The sequence below is a fragment of the Furipterus horrens genome, unplaced genomic scaffold (genome assembly GCF_987537825.1).
Source record: "Furipterus horrens unplaced genomic scaffold, mFurHor1.1.pri manual_scaffold_1, whole genome shotgun sequence".
In the NCBI taxonomy this organism is placed as follows: domain Eukaryota; kingdom Metazoa; phylum Chordata; class Mammalia; order Chiroptera; family Furipteridae; genus Furipterus; species Furipterus horrens.
In genome coordinates this window covers 33,072,316-33,092,784 of record NW_028327171.1, presented here as the reverse complement: position 1 = coordinate 33,092,784, position 20,469 = coordinate 33,072,316, and the positions used below count along the sequence as shown (strand labels likewise).

At 37.3% G+C, this 20,469-nt stretch overlaps 2 protein-coding genes and 1 non-coding gene across 4 annotated transcripts; 1 reads left to right on the top strand and 2 right to left on the bottom strand.

The window, feature by feature from the left end:
* Positions 1-368: 368 nt before the first annotated feature.
* On the bottom strand, positions 369-13,641 carry MYNN (myoneurin). Of its 2 annotated transcripts, XM_090273642.1 has the most exons (8): positions 13,130-13,640; positions 11,982-12,278; positions 7,441-8,234; positions 6,564-6,723; positions 5,099-5,277; positions 4,187-4,270; positions 2,759-2,845; positions 369-1,207 (listed from the first exon to the last, which is right to left on the bottom strand). In XM_090273642.1, exons 2-8 carry the CDS (start codon positions 12,245-12,247, stop codon positions 945-947), a joined length of 1,833 nt encoding a protein of 610 aa, XP_090129768.1. In that variant the 5' UTR covers positions 12,248-12,278; positions 13,130-13,640; the 3' UTR covers positions 369-944. The 2 variants fall into 2 exon arrangements, with proteins under 2 accessions (XP_090129768.1, XP_090129777.1); XM_090273651.1 differs by lacking the exon at positions 4,187-4,270 and having other exon boundaries at positions 13,130-13,641.
* Positions 13,642-14,961: 1,320 nt separating this feature from the next.
* On the bottom strand, positions 14,962-15,034 carry TRNAV-AAC (transfer RNA valine (anticodon AAC)). The gene has a single exon. It is a non-coding gene; the product is annotated as a tRNA-Val (tRNA).
* A 1,825-nt stretch (positions 15,035-16,859) lies between these two features.
* On the top strand, positions 16,860-18,671 carry ACTRT3 (actin related protein T3). Its single transcript, XM_090275504.1, has 2 exons — positions 16,860-17,059; positions 17,591-18,671. Exons 1-2 carry the CDS (start codon positions 16,860-16,862, stop codon positions 18,507-18,509), a joined length of 1,119 nt encoding a protein of 372 aa, XP_090131630.1. The 3' UTR covers positions 18,510-18,671.
* The last annotated feature ends 1,798 nt before the right edge of the window (positions 18,672-20,469 follow it).

The window sequence follows — 20,469 nt, the reverse complement described above, 5'->3', positions numbered from 1 at the left end:
ATATAATGAATCATATTCAGAAGCCAAGTGATTTATAGTATACATTAAGTTTACATTTAAAAAATTCTTTTTAGAATTTAATATTTTAAAAAGTGCGTAACAAGAGGCTTAAAAATGTTTTAAACTCAGTATATTTTTCTCATCTTCAGTAATCTAGAAACCTATTAAAACACAACCAGAGTCAAATATTGAAGCTATCTTGTAACAAGGTAAAAACACCAAATATCTATTATAAACTTATTTTGAAAATGCAGTCTCAGGTAACTCAAATCAAAAGTACTATTAGTTTTCTCCAGAATACTGAGTTCTAAAATGAACAAAAATTCATATACAGTTTTCTAGCTTTTAAGAGCAAGACTTTTCTTTTCATTAGAAAAATTACCTCCAATGGATTATAATAGAGAAATAGCACAATTCTTATTTAGTACCTAAATTTTTGTAGGCAGAAATATAAAATTTTATTTTTTCCCCTATAGTTTATGCACAGGTGTATGGGGCTCAGTAACAGCAACACTCTTGGGCTACTGCCATCGTGGATTTTGCTTAAATTTTGAGGGGAATAAAAGTTTTAAATCCCACAGGTCAAACTGAGTCATATAAACTGACGGATCTACTTCAATAAATGAAAGGTAATTCTAAAATGCAAAATAAAAATGGAATTAAGACAGCTCTAAAAGAAAATGAAACTTAACCACCCAAAACAAGTGCTACTGTAGTATAATTCATTTCTTAAAAAGCTGCATGTGTAATCTAGACATAAAAGCCAAAACTCAAAACAGGCATTGCAGTTACGATGCAGCACCAGGTGCTGTTACTTCAGTGAATGAATAATAATGGCCAAAACTCACATTAATGGTAATTTAAGTTCATTATATATGCACCTTTCCAGAGACGTTTATGTTTACTACCAGAGATGTCTTAGCAATTCCATATTCCTCACAAAGTCAGTATAATTGTTGTAAAAAAATCAACTGTGGTTCTGAATACCCATTCACAGTTGACCTCAACAATGTATCCGATGTAGGAGACTGATTATCTGTGACAGGCAGAAGCATGTGGTGGTCTTCAGTCCCAAGTGGAAGGGCTAGTGGTAAAGTCATATCAGAAGGTTTCACATCCAAAGTTTCTGATAAAGGGCTTTTTTGCATGGAATCTTGTTCGCTTAAGGGATGATCTTCTATACTAGAATCTAGAATTTTATCTGCCCCTGAAATGGAAGGGGAAAAAAATTATACTAACTTTACAAAACCCCTTACCATTCCCAGAACTTGCATTTCAACCACCATACTAAATTTTACTCAGGCTACTTCTCTTTTGCTGAACTGCTCTCATTATCTATACGAATCTAATATGGACTTCAAGACTAGGTTCAAACACCAGCTCCATGATAAAACTGGACTTAATTATTCTAGTCTAGAGTGAGCTGTTTCTTATCTATTTTATCATTTTTCAATGCTTCATATACTGTCTTGTGACATCCTCTTAGTGCATATTTAACAGTCAACTTAGGTATGTCTCAATCTTCAACTGAAGTACCTAATGGTGCTATACACATAATACTCTTAATTGTCCACTGACTATATTAATAAATCATTCATACAAGTTCAGAGGTATGGCACATTCATACATTTTCAGAGGTTAGAAATTCTGCTCTACTCAAGGGAATAATTATCATACTGATTAAAGATACATCTTGCCTTCAAATTCTCCACTAGCTTCGCCATTTCCCTGACAGCCCAAAGTATTGACAAGATTTCAATCTCACTATCCTCTTTAGACAAAACTGCCTATTTGCTTTTATAAAATTGTAACTTGGTTCTTGCAGAGTACTCTTCAGTTCAACCAGAATATAATCTGCACTTTCTTGTCCCAGTAACTCTCTCCACAATGTTGCCTGGAATGAGCCCTTCCTTTCCCATTTCCATCCTCTGAACTCTTCTCTGTCCTGCAAGTTCCCTAGGACTAAGCCTTTCCAATACCTGAGAAGTCTTTAATCTCTTCTTCAGCACCTCTGTGTCTCTGTTATAGCCTACATTTTGTCTTATAAATATATTCATTTAGATTTCTGGTCTCCCACACCAGACTCTAGGTTCTCTGAAGATTAGACTATGCCTTGTTCAATTTCATATACCCTGCAGTTATGTGTACTTTAGATGTATTTAATAATTTTTTGTTGAATTATACTCAATGCAGTTTTCAGATGCTACTAACTAAATCCTTACATTTATATTTACTATCAAAGATTCGCTAATGTTTCTACTACTGAAGAAGCCTGGTGTTTTGTTTTGTTTCTAATCAAGACAGAAGAAAATGGTAAGGTCAGTGAAACTTTTTCAAGGATTCATTTTAAGCAAGACTTAAAATTTTGTTGTCTGGCTTCCTATTTTTCTATATTATAAATTGGGAGCTTCTCATTTCCTTATTTCCATACATATATCTGGATTAGTGTTCATCATGGCCCTTTCTTCATATAACTACAGTAAACTCTAGGCAACCCAGACTCTAGTATGGGGAATAGTGATACAGTTTGCTTATGTATTCATTTTTAAAACTGTTCATAAATCAGATTTTTAAAAAAAATATTTCAATATTATAAGAGCAATATGAAGAGAAATTCAGAGTGCAAATTCCAAAGCTACCTTCCTTATACATATCTAGTTTGTAAAAAAATCTAATTTAAACAGCTATAATGTGTATCTCAGCATTTTAAGATCACCAATATGAGTACACCAAGTTTTTAAGAAACATAAGCATTTACCAGAATGAACTTTTGTTTTGTGCTTCTTTAGATTTTTAATATCAGTGTAAGAATTTCCACATAATTCGCAGATAAATGGTCTTTCTCCTGAAAAACAAGTTTAAAACCTCAATATTTTAGAAGCTAAGACAAAAATATCAATGTTTATGTACACAAGGCAAACATTACTATACTTTAAATTTAGTTTCAAATTATCATTTTAATCACTTGGTTCTAATATAGTGAAATAAAAACCTCTCTCTCTCTCTCTCTCTACATATCCATACACACACACACATATGTGTGTGTGTGTGTGTGTGTGTGTGTGTGTGTGTGTGTGTGTGTACTCCTTTACTTTATATAAAGCATCCCCATTTTAGGGAAAATCGAGCATTTTCATTAACAGAAATTTTAAACTAAAGGAAAACCAAAAACTTCTCTCTAAAATCAATTAAAAAAAAACCAACAACAAAAAAAAAGAAAACAAAAAAGAACAGCCCTGGTCTGGTAGTTCAGTGGGTTAGAGTATTGTCCCAATACACCAAAGTTGAAGGTTTGATTTCCTGGTCAGGACACATACAAGAATCAACCAATGAATGTATGTATGAATAGAACAACTAACAGATGTTTCTCTCTCTCTCAAATTGATCAATTGAAAAAGAAAACTTACTCTTTAATTTTTATCACATATTTAGTGAGTGCAATTATATGCCAGAGCCTGGCTAAGACATATGGGGGGTGGGGAGGAGCATAATTACGGTTTCCGTTCTCAGGTAGCTTACAAATTACTAGAAAAATCCTTTAAAAAACTAAAATAATGAAGTGCTACAAAATTGTAATTCTTTTGAAGAACTGTTTTGATGCTTTATTATGCAAACCAAACAGCATGAGAACACAGAAGTTGACAATAAATTTATTAAATGTCTCCTAGGTGTTCACACTATTCTAGACAGGAATTATGAGGGATAATTTTTAAAAAGAAAAAGTCAAAACCACATTTTCAAAGTGGCCTTTTCCTTTGTTAAAGATTTTTTTTAATTCAATATTTTCTTCATACTACTTACATACTACCTTTTACAATAAACATGTCAATATTAAAATTTATTCCTAAAACTGGCATATGAACACTGTTTAATAAGGAAATCTAATATTATCTTAACTTATTCCTTTTTCATTTCTTGATATAGCTGTGCAATTTATCCAAATCATTTTAAAAAACTATTGATTATCTGGCATACCTCTTAAAAATTACACAATTCTTGACCAAATTTAATTCATACTCCTAACAACTAAAAACAAACAAAAATAAGCAAATGAAAAGTTGATATTTGTGCATTAAAATATTACTATATAGATACCATAGAGTCCACAGTGGTTTAAAAGTCAAGGTTTACATAAAAAGAAATTAGAGAGAACCAGAAATATAGTATGTTCCCCCTAAACACAGACCTGTATGGGATCGAAAGTGTTTGTTGAGCTCTCCTGAGGAAATAAAACTTTTCCCACAAATACCACATATGTATGGTTTTTCACCTAGATGGAAAATAAAAGATAGCGAAGTGGTGTACTATACCAATATAATATTTATCAATTATAATAATCTAAAGTAAGCTGTTCTAAATATTTAAATTAAAACTTCCTTATAATATTGTATTTTAGAGGTATCTTCAGTGTGATCCAACTGAAATGAATATTAGTAAATATTTTATACTCTTTATGTAACCGGATGCTTTTCACATAATAAACTTTCTGCAAATGTCCTTCTAGTAGACTAGAGTTGGGCAAGAAATTTAAAACATGTAAATTCATCAATCCATATTTCAACTCTTGCTATCTATTATTAAGAGGAATAAAATTATTTAGAAAATATTTATTAAAATGTACCCTAAAGAAATGAAAATCTTTGAACAATAGAATCTGTCTGAAAACTGATACTTGCATTTACAGATAAACAGATACTTGTATCTGCTTAATATGCAACTCTTAGAATGTCTGTGTAGAAAAAGTTACAAAATCAATGTTCTACCCAAACCCACCTTTACCCTTTAATTTCACTCTATAGTTTTATCCAAGGGAAATGAAACTTCAAGAGGCTAAGGAGTTTTTCAACTCAAGTTATCAAAAATATCTGATTTTAATGTATATGTTACATGATAAAAAATTTCACCCACTCTATGTTATTAAAAGGTTTTTATATATAATGTTTATCAGAAAATCATAAACATCAAAAGCTTCAAAAAGCACAAACACAACAGATATGTAACTACAGTTTAATCTACTTTCTGTAAAGGCTCAACTTCCCCTTTTCTTTTATTTACAACTTTCCTTATTTTAAGCAGTCTCTCCATGTCAAATTCTTACCTGTATGTTTCCGAGAATGAGTGATCAGAGAACTAGAGACAGCAAATGCCTTCCCACAAGTATCACACACATAAGGCTTTTCCCCAGTATGCCTGCGAACATGATAGGTCAGTGTGCTGGCCTGGGCAAATCTCTGTCCACACCTATCACAGACGTATGGCTTCTCTCCACTATGCTTCCTGTTAGTAAATACACATAGAGTTCTCTGTTAATAAATAAAACACTTTGGAGGTCAACTTATAAAGCAAGTGTTTTTCATACAATTTTCATACAGTTTTTTATTTCATTTCATCTTAACAGACCAAGTATATGTATTTAAAACCAACAGTTTCAATGTTTTCTCTCAAAACATCAGTTCTAAAACAATTCAAAAGTTTGCCATCATCTTTATATGGTTCTCAAGTGCACTGCTAACTTGCCATGCAATTATTTTTTGTTTGTCCATTCATTCACTCTTCAAAACTTTCCTCAAAACTCTAGCAATAAAGCATAACATGACAAAAATGTTGCTTATTTTCTTCCATCTTTAATAAAATGGCTGCACAAAATTTCACCAATTTTGATTTTTTTTATTGCATGCAGATATGACAGCCGTCACAGTACAATCTAACAAAATTATTTTGGATGAAGTTAAAGACCGCTAACTAAACAAATCTTTTGGCCAACTCAATGTATGTTAATGACTCCCAAATATATATCTTCAGATCAAACCAATCCCCTACATTTCAGACTTAAATAACCAACTGTGTATTGTATATCTCCATTCAGATATCTAACAGTCATCTAAAATTAGTATGTTCAGAACTCTATTCAAACAACTTCTGTACTCCTGCTTACCCTACTCTCTACACAAATTTTCTCCATTTGAGTTAATGGTGATTCCATCTTTTCAGGCGGCCAGGCTCAAAATGTCAAAATCATCTTTGATCCTCCCTCCCTCCCCTCCTTTCTTTTATACCCCACATCCAATCTGCAACAAATTGTTTGTCCTACATTTATAAATATATTCAGAATCTGACTACTACTTATCCTTTTCACTGACACCACTCTGACTGAACCAACATCACTCTCACGTGTGTTTTACCTATAACTTTCCTAACTGGTAAATTTGCTTCCACTCTTACAATCCTATAATTTTTCCCAAATATAGCAGCCAGAGTGATCCTCTTAAAAGGCAAGCAACATCACATCACTTATTTCTCAATCTCAATAATAAAAGGTTTATAATGGCCTATAAAACCTTATACCATCTGGACACCTTACTACCATTCTGATCTTGTACCACTCCCTCACTTATTTTCCTCCAGCCACCACGGCTTTCTTGTGGTTCCTTGACTGTGCTAAGAATATTATATGATGGAACCACAACTAGAACTCTACTGTCCTGAATTCTAACAAGTAGTCTATTTATAAGACTATTGTGACTGAGACTCAAAGAACAAACAATTTGGTTTTTATTTTTTACCTTGCATGAATCTTGAGATTGCTAGAAGTTGCAAACTGTAAATTGCATACATCACATTTATAGGGTTTTTCCTCACCATGATGCATGCGACTATGGAAGACTAGTTGACATTTCTGAGCAAATCCTTTATCACACAATTCACATTTGTATGGCTTCTCACCTAAAAAAAGAAATAATCTATATTTAGAAAGATTCTGTTTTAGTTGCTTAAGTCACATAAACTTTCAAGAGTCCATCAACAATACTAGTTTCGATATTCTGAAAATGTCAGCTGCTAGAAGTAAAAAAGCAAATAAGAGTCTATTCTTCCAGATTAACTATTTAAAATACAAGTAGAGTTAAAAAATATTAGCGTTTCTTAATTCCTAATAGTAAAAGGTGATCAGTTAGAGAAATACATATTGCAACTTAAAAAGCACAAATCTAAGTGTAAACAGGTAAGTGTAGAAGCTGAGGGAGGAATCTTGTGTAATGCCAATAAATGTTTAGAAGGTGACAAAGTCTAGGAAACAGGTGGTGAGATGTGTGGGCAAAATGAGACGTGGCCGGAGTGGTAATTACTTTTTTCTCGTTATCAGTTTTAATATCTTCGTCCGTGTTAAATACTTAGTAAGCTAGACCTAAATTTATGTTTACTTTAACTTGGGGAAAGAGCTCATGTATTAGGACTAGAGAGTATCAGTTACAATAAAATAAATAGCCATTAAATACCTGCTCACAATAATAAAGAAATTTTCAATATTTTAACATGCTAAATCCTTTTATGCATATGAGTATATAGCAAACTTTGGTCACTGTATATTAATATATTCTCTGTAACAAGTACTATTTCAGTCATATTATAAAAACAATTATTTCTCCTACACACCAGTCTTACCTGTATGAGTTCTTACATGTGTTTTCAGCTGGTTACACTGGGTAAATGCCTTTCCACACAAGTGGCAAACATAAGGTTTGACTCCTTTATGTATTCTCATGTGCCTTCTTAAGCTGCTGGCTTCTGAAAACATTTTCCCACATGTATTACACATTGGTTTGGCCTTGGAATACCTTTGATCCAGCTCTTCCCCAGAGCTCTCCAGCTCATAAGAGTTCTTGACGCTGGCTATGTTAGACATAGAGTGTTCTTTCAGAGCACAATTTGGCTGTGATTTTCCACGTTTCCGTTTCACTGTAACAGTCTGCACAGTATCTTGTGCTGGAAAAGTATTTTCCACAACTGATGTCAACTCAAGTTCTGAATTATCATTTCTTTGTGCAACCTGTTCTATTACAGGTGTGGACAACTTATTTGCATCTAGAAATAATTCAACAGATGCATTCTCTAAAATGTCGCTGGGATATTGCACTCTTTTATTCTGCCCTGTTTTCTGGGAGTTGAAGGCCTTCTTCTTCTTTTTAGTTTGAGACGACTTCTTTGCTAAAGCCCCTTGTTTAGGATTTGCCCGAACTAAATCTGTAGACACTTCTGATTTCTCCCGATTGTTATAATCTCGTAGAGTAAGAAGACAAGTCTGTTGATTCATTTCAATGTTTCCAGTAATACTAGATATCTCTGTAGAAGAGGGATTAGCAATAAAAGCAAAATCTTCCATCTTTATTTTACATTTAGTGACCACCTCTTCCACTTTGAGATAGTCTGCAGCCTGATGGATTTCTTTTACATTCCAACTGTAAGGAAACAAGGCTAAATGACAATATTCTGATAAAATAAAACTTTAAAACAGAGCTGCATATGTATTTCAATGTCTTTTAAAGACCTAAAGAAGCAAATATGAGAAAGGCATAACTAAGAGAACAAATCTACAAAATTGATTCATTCACTCAGAAATGTTTAAGCAAAAATGTCCAGCTTTACAGGACTTGAAAAGTTGAAAAATAGTGGTTATTCACAGCTATCTATGTACCACTACAGAAAAATAAAGTGTTAAAATTTCTACCTGTTTCAAATAATACTTGGAACATAAAAGTAACTATTGGTAATTTACTGCCTCCTCCCATTCACCCCAAGCCCTCTTCACACTGCAACCAACTCTTCTGAATAGACAATAGGAAAAAGTCTAAAAAAAACTGTTTCCTATTATCTTCCTCTGCTCTCCTCCCTCTGTGAGGGACTTTAACTGTGTTTTTCAAATTTTCCTATGTATGGGAATCACCAAGGGATCCTGTTAAGTGCAGATTCAGATCCAGAAGGTCTGTGGTTGTCCGAGTGTCTGCATTTCTAACATATACCTTGGTGATGCCAATGCTGCTAGTCCATGGATGACACTTGGAGGAACAGGTTTCAGAATGTGCTCTGTCTTGTAACCCTTCCACTTTGTGTGTGTGTGAGACACCAAGCTAAGCTAGCTGGAGTTTGTCATATTAGAATTATATAGAAAAACTTAAGTCACCTTGTTCAACATTCCAGTCAATATTTACTGAGCCCCACCAAGTGTGGTACTAAGAGGGACATTAAAAATTATCTGATATAGACTCTGCCCTCCAGAATTAACAATGTAGTGAAAGGTTGTTTATTCTAGTACTAGCTTCAATTTTCTCAACTGTAAAATCAGAGATGAGTTGGTATTAACACTAAAAAGGTGACCCTTTTAATTGAGGGGACACACACACACACTCACTCACTCCTTCCTCAAGTAACTTTTCTACTTGCCATTTCCCCAAAATTTTATTTAATTTTCCAGGAAAAAATAACCATTTTCCCTATTCGTTATATGTATGAGCTAAAAAAGGGTTTTAGTCATAGTTAATAATGTAAATATAGCACTATTAATAATCTTTCTTTTTAAAAAAGAAAATTTGAACTGAAATAAAAAGTGTCACGAACCTCTCAGATCATTGAAAGCATATGTAATACAGTATCTACAAATCTCTACTCATTTTCTCATAATCTAATTAAACCTGCTTTGCCTCAAATGCCACCTATATGTTCCCTCTTTTTAAATTTAGCATTAAAATGGCTTTTAAAAATTTGTTTTTATTATACATATAGTCATTTTTTCCAGCTGATTATCAACTAGATTTATAATCTACTTTGTAAACCTAATCACCAGTTTAAGGATCATTTAATTTTCTGGGAAAATCCATTCCAAGTTCCTAAACATACTACAAATACACTTTTGGAACATAATCTGTTTGCAAATTGAGTCTTTCCCCTAGGTAAATCAGAGACACCACTAGAATGAAAGCCAAATTTACTCTATCACTTTTTATACTTTGGTCTCATACTCTAATTGTGTTCAGTGCTCCATAAAATGAACCACTGAACAGATGACAAGGTCAGGTAGTCTTTAAGACCAATACGAACTAACATTGAGACACATATTAAAACATTAATTCATACAAATTACTTATCCATTTCATAGACAGACTATTATCTCACTTAATTAAGAGAACCAATCAGCACTTGTTTATGCCAATAACTGATGTGCTTTTGTTTACCAGCATGAGGTTACGATACTTAAAAATTTGCTTTACTTTTTGAGCATTAATTGAGTTATTACATCTTGCAGGTATCTAGCTAAATGCTTTATAAGTAGTTTAACCTCAGGATATGGCTATGGAATCAGTTATAATTGCCATTTTACATACAAATGAAGGATCAGAGGTCCAAAAAAATTAAATAACTTTCCCTAGATAACAGTGTTAGAACTAAAATTTGACCAAGGTAATCTGGCTCCTGAGTCCACTTAATAGTCTATTATTCACTAAATTACAAAGACTTTTTCTTTTGGTACAGTCTTCTCTTACATTTGCAGCTGGGCTCAAAACAATGAGCTCCCCAGGAAAGATATATACCAAAAAGATTGAGCAACATCTGGCTCTTCTTTACTCTGGTTCTTTGCTTGAAAGCACCAAGTCAGATGCCCTTCAGAGAACTGAAGATTTTCCCAGCAAACTGAGAAAGGGAAAACACTAAATTGAAGAGCAACCAAAATTGACTGGTTTTGTGGTTATTTTATATTAAGTATTTTGAATTTTTAATCACAGGCACTTATATAGTCAACTATTCATTAAATTTAAATAATTTATCACCCCAAACACCTTAATCTATGACACTGCTCTATTCCTTTATTCAATTTATACAGAACTGACTCAAAGATTTCATTATACCAACATTTAAAAAATAATTCCAAAACAGCATGTTTCCTTTTTCAAAAGTATTAAGGAACATCATGATTCTAACTTTTTAAAGAGATACATTTCCATGATAAGCTGCAATGTAAAAAAGAAGGGAGGATTTAGCTTTATGTGTATGTGTATATATCCGTAGAGATCATCTGGAAAAGAATAAAAGGCTACTTTTCAAAATATTAATACTGGTTATCAGTGGGTGGCAGAATTTCAAGTGTTTAGTTTTTTTTTTTCTAATTTTTTTCAAAGAAATGTAGAATTAAAGGGGGAGAGGGTGGAGGAGAGAAAAATCAAGGAAACTAACGTTCACTGGGACATGGGCCTTCACAGTAACACCAAGGCAAGTATTACCATCTCATTTTAACAGATGGGAAAACTGAGGCCCAAAGAGTTTGCATCTTGCTCAAGAGACATAGTAACTGACAGGCAAGATCTAATTCAAAAGCCCATGTTCTTTCTGTCAGAAGATTATGATTTCATTCATGTTCACACTTTCACAAGAGGTGGAAAATAGTAATTTGGATTCTCTTTCCTTTAATCTGCTTCACCTTTTTCCCCACAAACTAATAAATGCATTGCTATTAAGCTAATTATATAGATCATTATGTATGGGAGACACATAGTACCTGTGTTTTCAAAGTCCCCAGTAACTACTCCTTGTTAGTGCAGTGACAGCAGTCAGCCTATGGGGAAGCACTCTACTGCCTTGGACCTGACTTAAGCATTAATATCGGTAACTTTACAGAAATAATAGAAGTCACTGCCATTTATACTCCAATGAAGTCATTTTCCTGAGTCAAGATCAGGAAGAGGTCCTGCATATTGCTATTTATAGTTGAATGGGAACACTATTAAATGAACACAGAGGCAGGTCTTTATCTACACTTTCACCCCAAACACCTTAATATATAGGGACAGAAAGTGAGGGAGAGAGAAGACCAGAGAAACATAAAGACCAAAGAGCAAGGGGAGACTAGAATTCACTTAGAATTCATTGTGTTTGATCTTCAAGTTTATGTAACTGAAATCACAGGCTTTGTTTCAGTAGTTAAATCAAATGTGTCAGAAACAAGGCTTTAATCATATTAACATCTGTGCTTTTTGTGCTTAAAAATGTAGTCTGTTCATCAAAATCAGTAATATTAACTTCTTAAAAAAACAAAATTGTACACATCAATATTTAAAGACTTGGAGTTTAGGGATTGAATGTAAAAAATACAAATCTACTTTTACTCTTAAGACTGTTGATTAGCTTTTACAAATGAAATAAAATGTGTACTTTACCTGTCAAGGTTTAAAGTTCCTGTGTATATAAACTCCAACAGTTTCTTAAATCCATCTGCCTTCACCTGACTCTGATCAAGAATGACATTGTTCTCAGAAGTGCTTCTGTAGATCGCACCAAAATACTCACTAAACGAGGCAAGCACATTCCTATGAGCTTTAAACTGGAATTCCCCAATCACTATGGTGCAGTCACAAAGAAAACCTGCTTCCCGTTGTTTGTTCAGTCGCTCTAAAAGGTGCTCACAGTGGTGCGAATACTGCATTTTGATATCTGAGTGGAATTTTACCCTTGTTCTAAAAGACAAAAAGAAATAGCAAATCAGCAATCCTAAGTTTTTATCAAATGTTTCACCCAAGCAATTGGTAAGGGGAGAAGGGACATAGGACATAACAGGAACAGCAATAAAGTCAGTTCTCATTTTATCCCTCCACCAAGAAATCCTTATCAAACGGATAATGGTCAGAAATGCTGAAGAGGTAAGTTCTTTGTATCCTTGTTTCATCTTGGCCAACAGACACAATCCTTTGGACACACCAATAAATGGCAATGAGCGAAAAAACACTTCCACAAGCTGAAAAAAAAAGGCACCGCAAAATTTCTCGATTTTGCACCAGTTGAAACTTCAGACTTCCAAACTCAGCAGGCACACATGTTAAGAAAAAAATTAACCATTAAGAAATGATTCTACGGGACAGATGAGGAAAAGACACGGTACGAATGCTTTAAAATTGCTCTCAAGTCACCGAAACCTGTTAGTTTTCGAGGTGCAGAGTTGCTTCAAAACGCTAGGCGTGTGTCCAGGGGGTGGAGAATGAGCAAGGCCAAAGCCAAGACTTGTCAAAGGTTCCGTCCCCCTCCGGGAAGAGGCCATACCCCCTCACTCTCCCAGTTCTCAAGGTGGCATCGTAGAGTGACAATGAAAGCCAGTCTCTCACGACTTCTGCAGCCCGCCCTTCCCCAGCTCCCACTACCCCCAATTCCACAGCAGATTGTAACCAAGACCAACACCATGCTGCCTCGCCCAAGCTTTCCACATTAACGATTTCGTCCTCAGTTGAGCTCGAACTCCAAGGTGCCTGCTCCCCAGTGGCCCAGGATCTTAAGAGAACGCGGATAGTGGGTTAGGGATGAAGGGAGAACTCACCTCTATCAAACCAAGCGGGAACACTTGTTTCTTCACTCTCTCTCCGCCATCTTGGGGGGACGTCACCACGCCACGCTCCACCTCTCTTCTTCCTCCACAGTAACGTCACATCCGGCTCCAGGTGTCCTTTAGTAACACTGGAGACTCTAGGACCCTGGAGGCCTGATACCGGCCTGGGCTGAGCTGGCTGGCCTACAGACACACACCTTACATTCCAGGGGCCCCCCAAAATAGCTTCAGATACAGGAGACCTCAGGACTTGCTCACAGCGCCCCGCCCGTCTTCCTCATTCTCAGCATTCTGGCTGGCCGCCAGTCGGTGTCTCGCGCTCTGCCAGAATTTGGCCCAACGCCTGGTATAGCAGGACCGCAGCCCTCTTTCCAGGAGCCGAACTGCGCACTGCATGCTGGGGCTTGTAGTTGCTTGCCTTCTCCCATCAGCCTTCCCTTCCTCATGAACAACTGCTTTGTGTACTGGGATCTCGGCCATGGGGAATTTTTGAGCTGACACTGATCACCCCTTCTCAGTTTACATACCCGAAAGGTCTTGCGACCGCCTGGGTTTTGTTTGCATCGGCCAACTGTAGCCCAGTTTCCAGGATACCCTTACCTGGAGACAGAAGTCTGATGCACGAAAGCGGAGCAAAGCAGTAGGGCACACTGGGCATGCGCAACATTGGAGGAAGGTGGGCGTTATACCGGAAAAGGTTCTGAGTATGGGCTAGGAACATTTTAATACAATTATTTACATCGAATTCAGATTTTGTTTGGTGAAGGAAGGGGAAGCCAGTTTCCATAATATACAAAAAGAGCAGAAACAGTAAGATCAGTCATGTTATGTTAAGGCGGATTCTTCCCTAGTACCCGCGGACATCATAAATATCAGAAAACCAAAACTTCAACATTAATTATTAAAAATTATGTCAGAACCATAGGAAATGTACTCGCAACTTGATTTTAAAGGACAATCTCAACTTGAATTTATTCGTTTCTTCTCTCCAAGATTTTTCCAGCCAGATTCTGTTTGCTGTTTCCATAACTTATTTCTCTCTACTCAGAATCGTATTTGTGTATAAAATCACAACTGTTATGTTTGTAAGGAACAAAATTGAGGATGGTTCTTAACTGTGTTGCTGAACTCAAGGGATTGGCTGCTTGGGGTGCTATATTAAAAAATTAATAAAACTGCCTGGCAGTTTTATTTTCTTCCGGCAAATAAAGAAGACGGGATTCATATCCAAAGCTCTGTCTCCAGCACATTGCCTATATACAGTTCGGTCAATTACACGCTGATTTCTTCTTTGCAGTTGGCTACACTTACCAGTTGTGTTCCTGTCAAGCTCATCCTGTTTACAGCTGGTATGTAAAATACTGAGCTACAATTTAACATTTAGCAAGAATAACAGTAAGGATGATCCAGACCTTGAGGCCCTTGATCTAACAATTTTATCTTCCTGAGTATAATTTTCTGATTCCACTTTAATTTTTGCCTGAACTACTTTTGATGAGTTATTAATTCAGAAATATCTGAGCCTTTCCTAGGTGTCAAGCACGACAATTTGTATATAGAATACGAATAAAGCATGGTCTCCGGCATTTATAAAGATCTGCAGTCTTAGGGGGAAAACTAGGTAGCATAATGATCTCCCCTTCTAAGCTGTATATTAAATTATTTTCCCAGTATCAAGTTGTCAGTTGAATTTTTAAAAAAAATTAAGTCTGGAGTCCTTCCTTTCTTGCGCATGGCAAGCCATCTCTGCAAGTTACTGGCTTTTTAAAAGCCTTGCTAAGAGGGACTAAAACGTAAAGAAAAAAAAAAAACAAAAAAAGCACTGTTTCCGCCCGGTTTCGAACCGGGGACCTTTCGCGTGTTAGGCGAACGTGATAACCACTACACTACGGAAACCTGGCTGTAAGCTGCAGTTCAGAAAGTCCTAGATATAGATATTGTAACTTGCATTTCAGTTGGTGTTAAAACCGTGTACCATTAACGTAACTTTTAACAGAAAGAAAATAATAAAACAGGAAAAGGAAAAATAACCGTATGTTTAATGGAACAGTGCTACTATTTCAAAAGTTGTAATTTCTGTGTACTTTTTTTTAAAGCCCCCACCTACACCTACCCACCCGCTAGTTCCCCTTCTTGTGGGAGAACATTCTTCAGTGGGAGAGACGTGGTTATTACCTATCTTTTCCCTGCGGTTGGGCTGCTTGAAAGTGCCAAACAAGTGTCTGGGCTTCGCCACCCTGAAACGGTGCAATCCTCAAGGAACACTTCAGTCCCTGATTCTTCAATGGCGCGCGTCACCAAATCCCGAAGCTGGGACGCAGCCAGCGAGAAAGCGACTCTTCCAAGCCCCTAGTGGAGGGACGTGTAAATAGCTTTTGAGTTTCTTTACCAGAGCTTCTAAGTTGCGGACTGATTTTAAAATCCTCTCTACAGGGTGTGCAAAGTTGAGGGGAGGGGCGTTTGGATGGCGCAGACACCAAGATGCATTTTTTGGCACACAGTGTTTTTAAACCTGAGCTTCATATGACTTAAGGAATATTACTTTTCCTGCAAAGAGACAGACACACCTTTAGGTTAAAAATCCAGAAATTTTCGGAATAAGAGTTAATTACCTCAGGATATAACCCGATGAGATTGCTTAAACAAACAAACAAACAAACAAATAAATAAATGTGAGATTCTACCATTTTAGTTTTGAGTACATTTTGCTCACAAACCCCAGGAAAGAAACAACCAACTATTGCCCAGTATATAGGGGAAAAAAAAATTTTTTTAAATTCACTTTAAGTCCTAGCATTTCCCTCCCCCCCCTTCTCTTTTCAGAAGTCGACAAGCTTTCAAAATCAGGGACCTACCGTGTTTCCCCGAAAATAAGACAGTGTCTTATATTATTTTTTGCTCCTAACGATGCGCTAGGTCTTAATTTCAGGGGATGTCTTATTTTTCCATGAACAAGAATTCACATTTATTGTTGAACAAAAAATCAACATGTATTAATATACTGCAGTCATGTCATCATAAACATCAGCATAACCAGCCAAACTCTGAATTCCATCAAGAATTTGGGGGGAGCTGTAGCAATGACTGCCGCTAGGTTTTATTTTCAGAGGAGGTCTTATATTTCTGAGCTTGAAAAAAAATTGCACTAGGTCTATTTTCGGGCGATGTCTTATTTTCGGGGAAACAGGGTACCTCCACTGCTGAGACAACTTTCCTTTGTCTAATCTCTCCATCTTTTCCCAGTTTCAACAGCGTACTCCAGAGCTTTCCTCAGGCCCCTGGTTCGACACTTAGTAACCAGAATTCAATGGTTTGGGGAAATAAAACTATTTTTATAGCTCATCGAGCAATTAGAGAAAGCCACCTGTGAAGGGTTGGATTATATCTTTGGGGAGGAAAATCGGGTTTTCCTGATAAGGGTATTCCGGGATTCCAGGGGTGAGGGAGTGAAGCCACCATGAGACCCAATGGTGAGCGGTCCTTTGGAGCGCACTGTGTGTTCGGACAGTCTATAGTCCTGGGCGCTAAGGTCTTTGTGGGGGCCTTTGTGACACCGCGTTCCAGGTCGTCTGCTCCCGCGCATCACTGGCACCTTGTAAGGCCGCCTAGGGGCTGCGCTCTGCACTTTCCATCCTCCTGGCTCTGTCCGCAGCCAGGGCAGCTGGAGCGGCCCGGCCGGGCAACCGGAGGAGGCGGCGGAGGTGGCGTTGGTGTGGGCAGCATGAGCAACTACCCGCTACCGGTGGTGATCGACAACGGCTCGGGAGTGATCAAGGCGGGCCTGGCTGGATCCCGGGTGCCTCAGTTTATCTACCCGAACATTATCGGCCGCGTCAAAGGACGGAGCTGGGCGGCTGAGGGCGCGCTGGAGCTGTACGTGGGTGAGCAAGCGCAGGAAAGGAGAAGCTCGCTGTCCATCAGGTACCGCCTTTTTCTGACTGGCAGGACCCACAGAGGGGAAGGAGCGAGAACCTTGGTGGGGTGCGTAAGGGTGAGAGACAAGGTAAGCAAGCTAGTAGAGTCTCAGCGAGCCTGCGTTATTGGAGATGCGTAGGTCACCAATCTCCGAGGATACCAATTATCTAATGAGTGAATATTACTTGCTTTATGTAGCTATACAAATGCACCCAAACATATAAACTTATCCATAAAATACAAATTCATTTAAGAATGTTAATTCACGGTACTTTTGTCATTTGGGTTATTTTTTCAATTAACTATTTTGTTAAGATGACCCCCCCCAACTTTTTAAAAGCCACAAAAGGTCTTCCAAAGTGGGTAGGGAGAATGGAAAACAACAGAAATTGCAGAGGAAGGTAGCTCTACTTTTGCTGGTAGTTACCTTTTCTGAGAGGCTCTGGCAGTCACTGTCCATAAAGGGAGATTGGTGAAAAATATGGGGAAATGCCCATATGGTAGAAACTGCCATTTATGCTATTGTTCTTCCTACAGCTACCCAGTGGAGCGTGGTCTCATTACTTCGTGGGGGGACATGGAGATCACATGGAAGCATATCTATGACCATAACCTGAAGCTAAAGCCCTGTGATGTTCCAGTCTTGATTACTGAGCCAGCACTGAACCCACTGGCCAAACGACAACAGATCACTGAAGTGTTTTTTGAGCATCTTGGAGTTCCTGCCTTCTATATGTCTATTCAGGGGGTACTGGCTCTCTTTGCTGCTGGCTTCACAACTGGCTTTGTGATGAATTCAGGTGCTGGGATTACCGAGTGTGTCCCCATTTTTGAAGGTTACTGCCTGCCTCATGGTGTCCAGCAGCTACACCTGGCTGGCCTTGACCTCATTAACTACCTCATGATGCTGTTGAAGGACCATGGCATTATCCTGCTTAGTGCTGCAGACAGAAAGATTGTCGCAGACATTAAGGAAACCGCTTGTTATGTGGCAATGAACTATGAAGAGGAAATAGCCAAGAAACCTGGTTGTATAGAGAAAATTTACCAACTACCTGATGGGAAGATGATCAGGCTCCATGACCAGCTCTTTAAATGTCCAGAGGCCCTCTTCTCTCCATCTCTCATGAACCTTGAGACTCCTAGCATTGATAAGATGTGCTTCAGCAGCATAATGAAATGCGATTCAGATTTGAGGAACTCCTTTTTTTCCAACATTATCCTTGCTGGGGGATCAACCTTGTTCCCTGGTTTAGACAAACGGCTAGTTAAAGATATAGCAAATGTGGCACCTGCCAATACTCCTGTGCAAGTTATAGCTCCCCCAGAAAGGAAATTATCAGTATGGATTGGAGGCTCTATTCTTGCATCTTTGTCTGCCTTCCAGGACATGTGGATCAGTGCTGCAGAATTTAAAGAAGTTGGTCCCAACATAGTACATCAGAGATGCTTCTAAATACAGGTAAAATGGCTAGAAGAAAATGTTTTCAGTGTGTGGGACAGAAAACTTTGGATATTATGTTTCTGGGAGAAGAGAAAATATTTCAGTTATTGGAATGTCCATGTCTCTGTTGCATTTCTGTAATGGGGTAAAATAATGGTGAAACAGTTAAACAACAAATGGACCAAATTAAATGCTAGAGGAAACATTCTTTTTCTTTTCTTAACATTTTTATATATTGATTTGAGAGGGGGGAACATTGGATTGCTGTTCCACTTATTGATTCATTCATTGATTGAGTCTCATATGTGCTCCGAAGGGGGATCAAACCCTATAACATTCGTATAACAGGATGATGCTCTAATCAATTGAGCTACCCAACCAGGGCTTGGAAATAATTATTCTTGACTTTGGAGGTCTTACATTTCCCTTGGAGACAGAGCAATTTGCGATGCAACATGCTATGTGCTAAATGAATGACACAGATTTAAGTTCGATGAAGTTTCAGGAAAGGTTTCTATGAGAAAAAATTTCATAGCAGAGATATGCCATCGTGGATGGGGTGCCTTTAGGATGGGTAGGGAGAGAGGAGAAGAGGGCAGATATCCAGAAAAGTATAATGGAAATGAGCAAGGGCCTAGAGATGAAAACGAACAAAGCATATTCAAGGCATGTGCAACAGAATGGTTTTGTTAAAATGAAGAAAGCTCATATGGAGCAGACTAAGAGCAATACTAGGAAGATAAATTAAAACCAGGGACTGGAAGGCTTGTGTTTAATGTCCTATAAGCAAAAGGTAACAAAGATTTAGAAGCAGGAGATATAAGGAAATTAGATGAATGTGGCAATAATTTGGAGGATAAATTGTATTGAGAAGGCCCTGGGGATTTGATGCAGCTAAAAACTAGAGAAAAAGTAGTTTAGCCTTATACTCAAGATTATAGGCAATAGGAATTTAAAAGAAGAAATTTATGAAAAATGGACAAGTCTTGGTGTCTAATTAGATAGGTCTAAAGGGGAAAGAAAGGTCTGAAATGACCTGTGTAGTGGAAAGAACGATGGCAGTATTGACAAAGTATTTAGTATCTGCTCTATGCAAATCAGTGTACTAAATCTGGAGTCAGATCCTGTCCCAAGGAAGTCAGTAGTCTACTATAACAGAAGAATCTGTACCTTAATTATGATAATACAAGATAGAAAGTGATTTGGTGTCCTAAGAGGAGTATAAAATACTCTGGGGTTTCATAGAAAGGAAAATACCTTGAGGACTGAAGGAAGACATTCTAGTAGATTTGGCTTTGGGGCTGGGCTTGAAGGACAGCTGGAATTTAAATGCAATGGAGTGCCCTTCCCTCTAAATTTAGGGGTAGTATATGTGGGGTTGAGTCTAGGCCCTGCCACCTACCTACCAACTGTACAACTTAAGCAAATTGCTTAAACATCTTGAAAATCAAGTTCCTCATCCATAAAGTGGGGTTGCTAATCCCAATCTCTCACAGGGCTGTTGTGAGGTTCCAATAAAATAATGTCCCTAAAGGAATTTTTTTACTCATAGAATTAGTGAATGAATAGGTCCAGTTCAGATGCTACTTCCTCTCCAGAGCCTAAATTGATTGCATCCTTCAGCACATTATATTACACGTATGATATGTATATTGACCATTTTACTTATGCAGTCTTATTTGGTTTGCTTGTCTTTCTTCCTCATTAGGTATGTTCTTAGAAGACAGGGATTGAGGACTTCCCCTTTTCATCTCTGTTCCCTTCCCTAATGCCTTCTATGGTGGACTCCAAGTAGGTATACAGATGTAGTGAATTAACCAGAAGTGCACTCCTGGCAGAGGGAACACTAGGGCAAAGGCTCCAAGATATAAAAATAATAGGCATGTGAAGAAGCAGTAACTCAGTTTGGCTAGAGTTAAGGATTTGTGAGGAGGTGCATTTAAATTTTTGGTATGTGTCTCCCATTTTAGTA

Excerpts from the sequence above, each read along its gene's own strand:
- MYNN (XM_090273642.1), bottom strand. The coding sequence starts at position 12,247 with ATGCAGTATTCGCACCACTGTGAGCACCTTTTAGAGCGACTGAACAAA. Across the intron at positions 8,235-11,981 it reads GGAACTTTAAACCTTGACAG|TTGGAATGTAAAAGAAATCC; the intron begins GTAAAGTACACA and ends GTTTCCTTACAG. Across the intron at positions 6,724-7,440 it reads ACATGTAAGAACTCATACAG|GTGAGAAGCCATACAAATGT; the intron begins GTAAGACTGGTG and ends TTCTTTTTTTAG.
- ACTRT3 (XM_090275504.1), top strand. The coding sequence starts at position 16,860 with ATGAGCAACTACCCGCTACCGGTGGTGATCGACAACGGCTCGGGAGTG. Across the intron at positions 17,060-17,590 it reads AGAAGCTCGCTGTCCATCAG|CTACCCAGTGGAGCGTGGTC; the intron begins GTACCGCCTTTT and ends TTCTTCCTACAG.